The sequence below is a fragment of the Macadamia integrifolia genome, chromosome 7 (assembly GCF_013358625.1).
Source record: "Macadamia integrifolia cultivar HAES 741 chromosome 7, SCU_Mint_v3, whole genome shotgun sequence".
NCBI classification, from domain to species: domain Eukaryota; kingdom Viridiplantae; phylum Streptophyta; class Magnoliopsida; order Proteales; family Proteaceae; genus Macadamia; species Macadamia integrifolia.
In genome coordinates this window covers 31,790,845-31,802,924 of record NC_056563.1, presented here as the reverse complement: position 1 = coordinate 31,802,924, position 12,080 = coordinate 31,790,845, and the positions used below count along the sequence as shown (strand labels likewise).

The window sequence follows — 12,080 nt, the reverse complement described above, 5'->3', positions numbered from 1 at the left end:
TACCAATTATTGTTATCTATAGTGGGAAAAAAAAGTCTAAAAGGCAACATGGCCCCTACACCTAGACAGCGATGAACAAAATGACCTTATCACTTCTCGTGAAAAGTGAAAATCTCATGCATATTGATGCTCTTGTGCTAGTGTAAAGGTCATGCTATCTTTTAAGAACCCTCTCCCATCATAATATATTTACTTATAAAAAGAAAGTCTTTCTCCAATCTTTTTCAGTGTTTTCAGACCAATCAACATTTAATATCTTAAAACCATTTGGGTAGAATGGAAACGATCGATAGATTTGATCGGGATTTACCAATACCCATTATTGATCAAATCTGAATACTCGAACATTATGAATCACATAAGCTGAGTATCCAACTGATACATATATACGACTAGGGGTGTCAATTTCAAGCCCGCACTAGTAGGCTCAATCAAACCCAACACATTTATGGCTTGACTTGGACCAATCTAATTAATAAACATGTTGAGCTCAAGCCCGACATGTTAAATAGGTAGTACACGGTGTGGCCACGTAGCTCGATGGTGCCAGACACATTTATGAGTCCGGCGTAAACTGATTCCTTTAAGCCCGACCTAGCTCGACCCCTTTAATACTACTTGAAATTTTCATTTTGGCAAATATCCAAGTGTCTTCAACAATAGAAAATTGAAATGTACAAATGAAATTTATGTAATTGTGGTGGTGAATTAATGGTAGGCTTCCAAGATATACTTGAGGTAGAGCTATACTTTTAATAGAATTAGCTTGTCAGCTTTGAGTCCTTCGACCATTGATACAAGTTAAGAAGGCTTGTGTAGAGCCCATTTAATGCCCGTTTAGAGATAAATATGTTTGTAGCCCGACAAAGACCCAGTTAAGGCTCGAATATGGCAGCCCGATTATAGCCTGAGACCCATCGGCCTGATTTTAAATCATAACATGTCCGCCTTAGCTAAGCCCGCTTAGCTCACATTGCAGCCCTAAATTTTGTCCGAGCCCCACTAGGCCAAACCGAGACCGGCCCATCCCAACTAGTTGACACCATTATATACGACCATACGAATCGCAGAATCGGGATCAATGGAGAACGATCCCTAAACGATTCCGAGTTTATAAATCTGGGAAGGGGATCGGATCTCTGGTCAAGGAATCAAGTTAGAAGCACAGTAGTGGTTACTTGTGTTTTTTTTTTGGTAGAACAGTAGTGGTTTGCTCGTTAGTATATAGCATCACAATTCACAGATCGAAAGAGAAAAAAACGAACAACGGAGGAGGGATTGGATTATTCATTATTCTGTTCGTCTTTCCTCTACTTCATAAGATGGCGAACACTCTGCAACGGGGCATTGCTGCTACTCGTGTTTTCCGCCCTTCTTTTCTTTCTTCCTTGAGATTTTACTCTGCAGACGCCTTGGTTGAGGTCAAACCGGGAGAGATCGGAATGGTTTCGGGGATCCCCGAAGAACATCTTCGGAGAAGGGTACCTTTTTCTTCTTCTTCTTCGTGCCGATTAATAATACCTGCTCTTTATTATTAGAGTTGCACATCTCCTTCCCGGGGGCAATCTGCCGGGAGAGATAATCCGTTGGGAATTTCTGTCTCGTTTATAAGTTAAAGGGAAATTTCCCTTTCAATTGAAATCTGTTGACAAAAAAAAAAAAAAAAAAAAAAAATCTGATTTTTCAATTCCGCCGAAGGGAGGAGAAATAAGAAAGACGGGGACTCACCTAGCTACATCTGTCAGATGGCTATCGGGTTCCATAATCGTTAGAAATCATAATCTGTTATAATTTGATGAAAATACTGTGGAGCTTGTGCGTCTCTTTCTGTGCTGTGGTCGAATAATTAGATGGTGAAACCCTCACGGTAGTGGATTGTTGTGAATATCCACCTCCTCTTGTTGTGCACATAATTCACATAGATTTGATTTTGTCGGGAATGAAGGTCTACGTATCCCTCTCTAGTCACTGATAACGTCTGCTTCTTCTGTTTCTTCCGACTAATCACTTTATTTTAATCACTATGGCTATTTTACATGCTCCTACGTTCTAAGGTTCATTTTTTCTCCCTCCTGTTTGATTTAGAGTTTGTTCTTAGTATATTGTGGCTAAATTCTTCCCATGGGTGTTTGGAAACTCTATTTCATATAATCTCGAACAAATGAATCAGAATATTCATGTTATGGGTTCAACCTTAGGCTTTATGCCGGCTGCCACCATAACCGGCCCTTCTTTTTTAAGACTTGGGTCTGGCAATGTGAAAACAGTGGTGAATCTTAGAGTTGAAAAATAGTATATAAATATATTACAGAGAGGATTGACTGAGGCCAAAGCCTTAAATAGCTACGCTTGCGCCTTCCCTTTCCAGATTGTTCCGATACTAAAAGCTTGTAATGCAACTTTCACAAGTTGGTTATGCTCCAAATGTGCACAGTGTAAACCATATCTAATTGCCTATATCTGTGTTTGTTAATGCGAAATTCACTTAGATAATTTTTTATGAGTCATTCACAGAATATTCACTTATTTTGATTCCATTGAGATTTTTCTCAAGACTGTTTCTTTCAATGCATGGCAGGTTTTAATTTATTCACCTGCTCGAACTGCAACACAACAAGGTTCTGGAAAAGTTGGAAAGTGGAAGATTAATTTCTTGTCAACCCAGAAGTATGTTCTACTACCTACATTTTCTTCTTTCCACTTTCATTAAGTTGTAGAGGATGAGCACCTTAGTCAAACAATTTAAATTTTTGTATTGCACTCAAATTCTCTTTGTTGGGGATTGGATTTCAAGGTAACATATTTGCAATGCATGCATGCTTGAATTTAAGGTTTCAACTTGGTGGCAGTTTGAATTTGAATATCTATTCCTTACTAATCCCTCACTTCAAAGTTCCAGTAACTTAAAAGACTTTTGTAGGACTATAGGTACACTTCTCAACAGGTTGTGTGTACACCTTGTCATCAGTTTGCCCCTATGGATCAACAATTCACCTTGCACAGTGAAAATGGTGTGGGGCAGCTGTTGGCAATTAGGCAATGGCAACAGGTGTTCTTCAAGCCCTTTAATTTGTTTTTCCTGAGTAGAGAAAATTTGTCCTTTCAGTGGGTGTGGTGGTTGGTCAGATTCAAGTTCATTTCACCTGCACTAGCTCATTACAGGTTGCAAAACCCTATTCTTGGGAATTTTAGGGAAAAATATTTCATTTCTTAGTGTTTTACCTTGGTATCCTTCGAGGAAAATTTTAGAAAGGATAAAATTCCAAGTTAGGAAATATATTCATTTACTGACATAAATGCATTTACTTTAGGAAAATTTAAAACTTATTTTTCAAGATCAGGAGAGAATAGTTAAGTACTGGTGAATGATATTATTTATGTGCAATTAGAGTTCTTTTAGTTAGAAAATACACGATTTGTAATTTCTTATAGAGATCTAGGATTATATATTCTACAGAAAAGAAGTACAAAATATGAGATTCTGGGTGATATTGGAGATGCCGTAATATTCTTCCTAATTGCTCTTAGGGGTAGTTGTGCTTTGAGATGAAATGCATGCTTTATTCATGAATGCAATGTGCTGCAGTGAAGGGCAGTCACTATCCTCATTTACATATATAACCTTTTGGGTCTTGATACTTACATAATTGTTTTAATTATAAATTTTCTTTGCAGATGGGAAAATCCATTGATGGGTTGGACATCCACTGGGGACCCATATGCCAATGTGGGTGATGCAGGACTCAGTTTTGACAGTGAAGAAGCTGCAAAGGTTTTTGCTGAGAGACATGGTTGGGAGTATGTGGTATGTGTCTCTAGCTCCTTAATTTCACCTGTGAATTAGTTTTTCAACAATTTTTGTATCTTTTTCAAGCATATTAAACCTGTTGTCTTCTTACCTTATCCACAATGATATAGGACTGTTATGAAGCAAAACAAAGGAATCTTGGTTGAGATGTAATGTTTATGGATAGTGGTTAAATGGTTGTCCTAATATGCTAAAATTGGTTTTGAAGAAACTGTATTTATATAACTAACATGGTGGATAACAAGGAGTAATTTTATCATTTTATGCGCAAAACCATTGTACAAGATTAATCCTAAGCGATGTAGTCTGCCTAATATGCAAAATTATTAAGCAAGGTTTCTCTGCTCCGGCAGAACAAGCTCCTGAGGCGAAAATGGTTAAATGAACAGTATTAATGCTTTGTTTCGCTTGAATGGAACAACCCAAGCACAATGCACAAAGGTGCGGAAAACTGCAAAGGCACACCAAGGCGATGCCTTAGGCATGCACCTCGATAACACTGAAAGAACAAGTTACTTTTCTCCTTTATTTTTGTATGCTTAGCTTGATTTTAATGAAGTACCTCTTGAAAATTTTCTTCTAATGTGTTCTTGGGATGATGTGTTGATTTTGCAGGTTAAGAAGCGTTATACACCACTTTTGAAGGTTTGACATTCTTTTCTTTAAATTCTCTATTTTTAACACTATATATTACCAATTTGATTTTATGATATTGAGACAAGATGATCTGAAGGATAAGCCCTATATCATAGTTTTCTGAGGTCACTTTTCCTGCATCTAGAGTGAGTTTGGTACCCAGATCATTCCTGAGTGATTCTGATCCCAGATCAGTGTGAATCAAATAATTCAAAGGATCAGTTGGTCCATAAGCCAAGCCCCGAAATTGGTACCAGATCGGCCGATCCACCAAATATGATGGGTTCAGATTGGTCCTGTCTGATACTAGTACATATTGGATAGTCTGACATGTATCTTTAATACCATGCGTAGTTTATTTGATTTTTAGATATTATGTCATTCCATTTATATGCTGTCTCAGATATTGATGTTACTTGTAAGATTTTTATTTTTTATCTTTATGATAAGAGTTCATAGTCTAAAGAAGCTGATTTTTTATTGCTCTATTATCTTTTGCAAACTACTACTATTACTACTCTCTCTCTCACTCTCACTCACACACACACACACACTCTCTCTCTCCCTCTGTCTGTCTCTCTCCCTCTCTCTCTCTCTCTCTCACACACACACACGCACACACACGCACACACACACACACACACACACATACATTTTTAGGGTTTTGGCGGTGTACAACTGTCGAGTAGCTCATAAAGTTTGTAAGATTTGCACCTAACCAGGGCAAAAAGACTGTCTTCAGACTCTTCACTGTCTATCAACTATCAAGTTAACCACTGACTTGCCCTTCTATCCTTCTACTGCCACTATATATTTTAGCTCCGCATCACCGTTAATACTCTCTTCCCGACACTAACATAGTAAGACCTTGAGACCTTTTTCTGAACCCAAGTAGAGATGCAAAAGCCATATTTTATAATGCTCCTGAAAAGAGACCCTGAAGAGCCATTTGTCATGGATGTTGGCCGTACACCCAACTTCCTACTCTTTTGCATTTGGCTCCTGTTTCTGTTTGACAAATTAGAATTATTATGGCTGCCATTTTAGTTGTTCCAGGGTTTTATCCTTAGCTTAGCTTTAGGCACCCGGATTTTATTTTCTGACAAATACGATGTGAGTAAATTTCAGTAGAAAAGTTCACTCTGAAAGACATATAAAACTGTTCACAGTAGTGATGTTTACGTCATTCTAGTAGCTATGTTACTTCTAGTGTTTTGTTCTGCTCCTTGTTTATGGTTTAATCTGTTACTATGTGTTTGGCCCTTTTACAAGTTACTTAGGAGACTCATCCAGGCCATCTGTTGGATCACTAGTCTTCTTTCAGTGTTCTCAAAATAAGGCACAGGAACCTCACGAATAGCCATGGCATAGCTATTACTTGATTTCGTTAGACATTTTTATGGAAATCTTGATTGACTCGGTCCAATACCAATGTCTGCCTCTCAGGAGGAGGTTTTCTAGGTTCTCTACAGAGTTGAAACCTCACACAAATCCTTTGCATTCGTTAGCTGTGACTTTAGCCCCTCTTAATTTGAACTTCGACACAAATTTTCTCCCATTCATTGCTGGGTTAGTTATGAGAGCTATGAATTTTCTCTCGTAGATTGAAGGGTGTTCCTATGTCTCGTGCAAAAAGCACACAGACGATAATTGATGATAAATAATATGGAACAAATATACCTTCTTACCTCAAGCAACACCACCAACTGGCCTTCTCAAAAAAAAAAAAAAAAAAAAAAAAATCCGAGGAACCTCTTACTATAATTTCCTTAGAATGTGAGTCTCCGGTATGACCTTCATTGACTCGGTAAGAACTATTATCCATGATATATTTGTCAATTAGTCTGGAGTGGTTCATGCTAGTATGGATCACTTTGGTTAAAATGTGATTCTAGAGTTTCGAAAAATTATTATGAAAAATGCCGCTTTATAGTGACAGAACCTAGTGGCTTGGATTCATATTGGTATTGATTCTTGAATCATGACCGAAGTTGTGACTGAGATAATGGAAAATGCTCCCTGTCCGGTTTAATGGCAAGCAGAGGAGCTCCTATCTGACAGTGGTCAGATGGCTACTTTGAATATATGAATGATGATATCAATTGTAGCAGTTGATAAGTGGAATGGTCATTCTGCTTTGCAGGCAAAATCTTACGCAGAAAACTTCAAGTGGAAGGGCCCACCCAAGACTGAGGAAGATTAATCCCTTTTATTTTTATCCGAAACCTCCTTATGTTGTGGTGCTTTTGAAGAACTTCTTGGTGGTTGCATCCTTCCCTTTTTTATTTTATAATTTGCAGCAATGGATGTATTCCAGACCTATGAGCTTTCAGTTGCTGAATTCAATAAAAGATAAACTGTTTTACTGTTTTACTACTGCTATTTTCATCTCCTGTAACGAACTGCGTGCATACATTTATATGTACAATAATTATCGTTCGTGTGTCCTCTGAAAATGTATCAAGATTCAAGCATTGGAGTTGGCCTCAGGATTCAGTCCTCATAAGCCTCTCTGGTATGGAATCTCCAAGTGAAGAGATAGTCCTTAGAGAGACAGGATTGTCTAATGACATCACAGGGGGCATTGATAGTGGATTTCTTCTCGTCGCTTCCCCGTTCTATCCTAACCATGCAGGAAAAACCATTTGAAGCAGGTGGCACGGCCGTAGTATCTGAGAGGTGCAGCATCACCTTTCCACTGATCCTCTTGGATGTACAGCCCCTCAGCTGCCCATCGTAAGTAGCGTCAAGCCAAGAGCATTCTGGCTGCCCCACCATCTTCTTGTAGGCTGAGTTTGCCACCCTGACCCTGTTGTTAGAATCCGAGATGACGGCTGGCAGTGACTCGGACTCCACCTCTTCCTCCACCTCCTCGGGTCTCTTTGGGGCACCACGCATGGCACGCAAGGTTGAGCTGCTTGAGCTGGGATCCTCACTGATGCATCCAACGCTTATGCTCGATCCTATGGGTCTTACGGGCTGTGGTACTATGACCTTGCTGCAAAGCAAGGGTGCCTGCAGCTTCTGCAGCAGGTCCTTCTCTAGTGGAATTTCACTTGGAGGGGAATTGAGGTCCAAAACTTCCTCATCATCGACAAACTCCGAGTGGTAGTGGTTCGGTGCCGGTATGGATCTGGCTGATATACTGTCTGGGGCAACGGTGGAAGGATGTGGAAGGAGGAGAGTGACCAGATTGCTGGACGTGGATCCACTGGTAGGCTTCTCCACTGACCCATCGAACCCGGCCCTTGAAATTGTGACCCCAGGGAGTACACGAGGAAAACCCTGCTGCATCGATCTGCTGAGGTCGGCTTTTCCAGCCAGGGATGATGACGGCGAAGAGGGAGAAGGTGCTGCATGAGGTGATGACGACGAGAACTCTGGGAGAGATGTACTCAATCTCTTGAGGGTACGAGGTGAGAATCTGGCTTTGGTCCTCTTTTTGCATCCCGTGGAAGGCTTGGTCGGCAGGTGAGGGGAGAGGTTGTTTCTGAATAAATGACGATGGCGCTGGGCTCTCCGAGGAGGAGCGGACATGCTGTCCAATATAGGATGATGATGCATGGACAGTTGAGGCTTGGGGGCGATGGGTCTGTATCTGGACATGATCTGATTGGTTTTGGAAAGAGAAGAGTAAATGTTGAGGTTGAGTGAGTTGATAATCATGGTTTCTTTGCTACTGCTATCCTGGTCGCTGGGTAAATGGCACACCAAGCTGTGAGCCATGGTATGACTATGAGATGGAAGAGGCCTAAGAGCCCCAAAGGAAAGGCTGGAGTAGGTGGATTACAAAACAACTAAGCCAAGGAAGGAGAGAGTAGACGACGGATGACTGGATTGGTATGTGGAGGGGGAGAATGTGCCACCTGGGCATTGTGGGTGTCGTAGTTACGTGTTGGAGTGCTTAGGACTTAGGAGGGGAAGACACGAGGAGTGCTGGGTGGGAAGGGAAGCTGGTTATATGGTGCGACGTGATAGGACCCTTTCATGAAGTCCCATGCACCACACCGTTTCATTGCAGCTATGCACTCACCGTTGCCAGGCAGTGCTGCAAAGATTAGCTTCCAACATTTGGTCGGTTCCTCTTTTTTTTTTCGTCCAACTCCACCCGCTTGTGTTAAGACCATTTGGATTTTGGTTTACTTTCCAACTCTCTTTACAACCCATCACGCCTTATTTTCAATTTTTTTTTTAATTTATTATTATTATTATTATTTTGAAATAAAAGGAAATATATTACAAAATAAAACACTCAAATATTACAGCAGAGTCTTGCAGGAGTTGAGTATTTCTTAATCGAACACGAGTACCCAAATTCCATAAATACATCATGGGGTGGAAGAAGTTTTGGCTTTATACAAATACTTAATAGATCCAACTTAGAGTAAATTCTCCAAAAAGGTGAGAAAAGGCCAACTGCTTCTCAAAGGTTTTGGAATAAATTGAAGTGTGTTTTCTGTAAAAATTCAGACTTCAGTGATAGTCCAATCCTTAGTAGTTGTCAACCTTAATCCTTGCATGATGCGGTAAAAATTGACCGGATGACCTTCTCTGCAGTTCCTGGTGCTCCAGTCGGCCTGCACAGAAGAGATGAGAGGGGAGAGTCGGGCTGACCTAATGGGGGACTCTCCGATGCCTGAGTCAGATCTTTCCACAACAGATGCTCTGACTCTTTCCACAGTAGATGCTCAAGATAGCTTTTTCAGTAAAAGAAGTGATTGATTGATCCCCTATGATGGAGGCTTACTTTGGTATTTATAGGCTGCTGATGGAGAGAAAAGGAGGGGCGTTTGTGAAGAGTCCAGTTTAGGCATAGAGTCCTTGAGGGGAGTGGCATTGTGATTCTGGGAATATTCCGGGTTTCAGGGCATATTCTGAGAATATTCTCCATTGATCTCGGAGGTGCAAGTCGTGAGAGGGGTGGACGCCTCTGATGACGTGCAGTGGATAGAGTCCTGCCCCCATGATCAGGAATCACGTCCCTTGAATGTAGGAGTGGATGTGTGCACGTTTTCGGGTGCATTACTTGACTGTGCCGAGCCAAGGTGACTGGTAGCAAGGCCTGATGGAGGGCTGAGGTGGCAGCACAGTCTGATGGAGGGCCGAGGTGGCAGCACGGCCTGATGGAGGGCCGATGTGGCAGCACGGCCTGATGGAGGGCTGAGGTGGCAGCACGGAGTGATGGAGGGCCGATGCGATGGCACGGAGTGATGAAGGGCCGATGGGCAGCACGGCCTGATTGAGGGCAGAGGTGGAAGCACGGCCTGATGGAGGGCCGAGGTGGCAGTACGACCTGATGGAAGGCCGAGGTAGTGGGTCAGTCTTGTTTAGGTTTGCAAATACGTTTCAGCCGTGCTGGGTAAGGGGACATATTTTGCCTCATCAATGCAAAACGCCCAAAGTTTCAATTTCCACCATTGATTTAGATGTTGTAATTCTCATTCTGATAGCTTGAAATTTGTCTTGAGATAGAATTTCACATATCCAGCATGATTCTATGTCCAAAAGGTTAGTAATACTAATATAAACTAACATTTGATTTGGCAAAAAAGAGGAGGTAAATATCATCCTAGAATGACTTCTGGATCATCTGTAATGGAGGAGACAACATCGATTGAGTTAGTGCTATGAAACAAATTCCAATCAGTTTTTTGTCACAGGGTTTGGCTCAGTTTTTTGTCTAGTAACATTATTTCTGTGCCACCATAAAAAGTAAACCGTTATAGTCATTATGCTAAAAAAACCAAACACGATCAGATTTTGACAAACCCATATGTGCAAAAAAATAATTAACTAAATGAATGAGAGATGGTGCTTGAATGTTTTTGCGTCTAAGTCCGAGTGGACCACCAGCCCAAATCCTGTCAGCAAACTCACATAGAAACAAAAGATGAAAAATAGATTCAGATTCCTGGCCATAAAGGCACGTGAGTATCAATGTTCAATCACTTACCTATCACTTCTCTTACTGGATACCATTGAGCAATATACGTCAAAAGAATATTTTGAATTTTGAATGGATATGTAATTTATAGAAAAACGTCCACCAATTCGGGGGAAGGAAAGTAAAATTAGTTGTTGAATTACTTATCTGTTGAGCAATATGATCTCCATTAATGAATTTAGCTGCACATCTAGTGGAAAAACAACCATTTTTTTAAATGGTGCATCGCCAAGCATCATTTTCAAAGGTTATTGGGATTTTTAAAACTTCATGCACAATGGCAGTGGGAATGAGGTTAGTTAAGGCTACTCATTCCAGCAACTCTCATTCACCATCTTATTAACAGTAAAATTTCTGCAAGGAATCGATGAAGACTGAGGAATTGAATTATCAAGAAAAGTCGGGATCCAAGAATTGTACCAAAAGAAAACAAATTGAATTGAATTATCAGGAAAGCCGGGATCCAAGGATAGTACCAAAAGAAAACAAATTGACTCGCACCCTGACAGTTACCATGCACTTAAGCGTTCGGAAGAATGGACGAAAACTATTCCAGATCCATGAGTCTCTTTTTCAAAATAACTGGGTTACAAATGGAAGGGTTGGGAAATTAGGTGAATCTCATACTTAACACCTATGCTTTGCCTTTGCTCAAATGTTTGAGTTTCTAACGAGGGAGGAGGGGTTGGCTTTAGTTAGACCGTAGAGGTGAAGTGATGTAAAAATTAAAGCAAAAATCAAATAAAATTTACTTTCTAGCGCGAGGATGTAAGGATCCATTCTGAGAGTCCACTGGAAATGAGCATCACACCTATTCCGTACTCCACTGATTTCTGATTAATGGAAGATGGCACAAGGGGAAGGAGCAAGGGACAGAAGGAAATGCTGTAAGTAAATCCACGGCCTTCCAACTTAAACTCTTGATTAAATCCGGCGGTCATAACCTCCAGAATTTCGATTCAGTTTCCATTAAAAAATTAGCAGGCCACATAATATAAATGAAGAGAGTTAAACTGTGAAAGTAGGGATACATACATTTCCTTATATTTAGATGAAGTGGGCTCATGCAGAAGACGATTAAGAGGGGCATTGAGACAGACTTTGAACAATTACACTTACCTTGAAGCAATATCTTGCCAATAAAATTCCTTCCTTTTTTTTTTCTTCTATTTTTATCATTATCATTACGTTCTTAACCAAACAAAAAAATGGTGGGGCTCTTCTGATCACAACCCTGTTCCCTGCCACACCTTTTGGGGGGAGGGGGTTGGTGGTAGAGCACTCAGAAACCTACCTACGATATTACCATCTACAATTGTTGAGACCCCTGCTACAATAGATCCTACACTAGTCAGCAGATCTAAATGAGCTACATACCACCAAGGAATAGTAGCACGCTCTCATGCTCTCATGATTTGGCCATCTTAATTCAACTCCCTACGAACTGTAATGCCACTCATGTCTGGCTGCAGCACCTTCATATAATATTTCGATCTACGGGAGAGATTTATCCTTTTCCTCCTTGCTTCAGGAATAGACTCAATGGAACACTCTAAGAAGCCACGCCTCACAAACCTGTAAAACATTTACCAGTAAGTTTAACAGACATAAACGAGCAATGAACTATAAGTGGCTTCACAGGAATTGTTTCATTTATTTAACAGCAGACCAACCCCCACTCCCCCCCCCCCC

The 12,080-nt window shown here is 40.7% G+C and overlaps 3 protein-coding genes across 4 annotated transcripts in view; 1 reads left to right on the top strand and 2 right to left on the bottom strand.

The window, feature by feature from the left end:
* The first annotated feature begins 1,154 nt into the window (after positions 1-1,154).
* On the top strand, positions 1,155-6,817 carry LOC122083066 (NADH dehydrogenase [ubiquinone] iron-sulfur protein 4, mitochondrial-like). Its single transcript, XM_042650737.1, has 5 exons — positions 1,155-1,481; positions 2,579-2,667; positions 3,676-3,805; positions 4,424-4,453; positions 6,588-6,817. The coding sequence occupies exons 1-5, from the start codon at positions 1,323-1,325 to the stop codon at positions 6,645-6,647; spliced, it is 468 nt and encodes a 155-aa protein (XP_042506671.1). The 5' UTR covers positions 1,155-1,322; the 3' UTR covers positions 6,648-6,817.
* Positions 6,818-6,937: 120 nt separating this feature from the next.
* Positions 6,938-8,170, bottom strand: LOC122084915. Its single transcript, XM_042653336.1, has one exon. The coding sequence runs from the start codon at positions 8,168-8,170 to the stop codon at positions 6,938-6,940; it is 1,233 nt and encodes a 410-aa protein (XP_042509270.1).
* A 3,351-nt stretch (positions 8,171-11,521) lies between these two features.
* The window catches only part of LOC122084306 (probable amino-acid acetyltransferase NAGS1, chloroplastic), a 15,306-nt gene continuing 14,747 nt past the window's right edge, over positions 11,522-12,080 (bottom strand). For both annotated transcript variants that reach the window (XM_042652441.1, XM_042652440.1), the window contains exon 9: positions 11,522-11,963. In XM_042652441.1, coding sequence (XP_042508375.1) covers positions 11,813-11,963 — 151 coding nt within the window. In that variant the 3' untranslated portion in view covers positions 11,522-11,812. The remainder of the gene's footprint in view (positions 11,964-12,080) is intronic.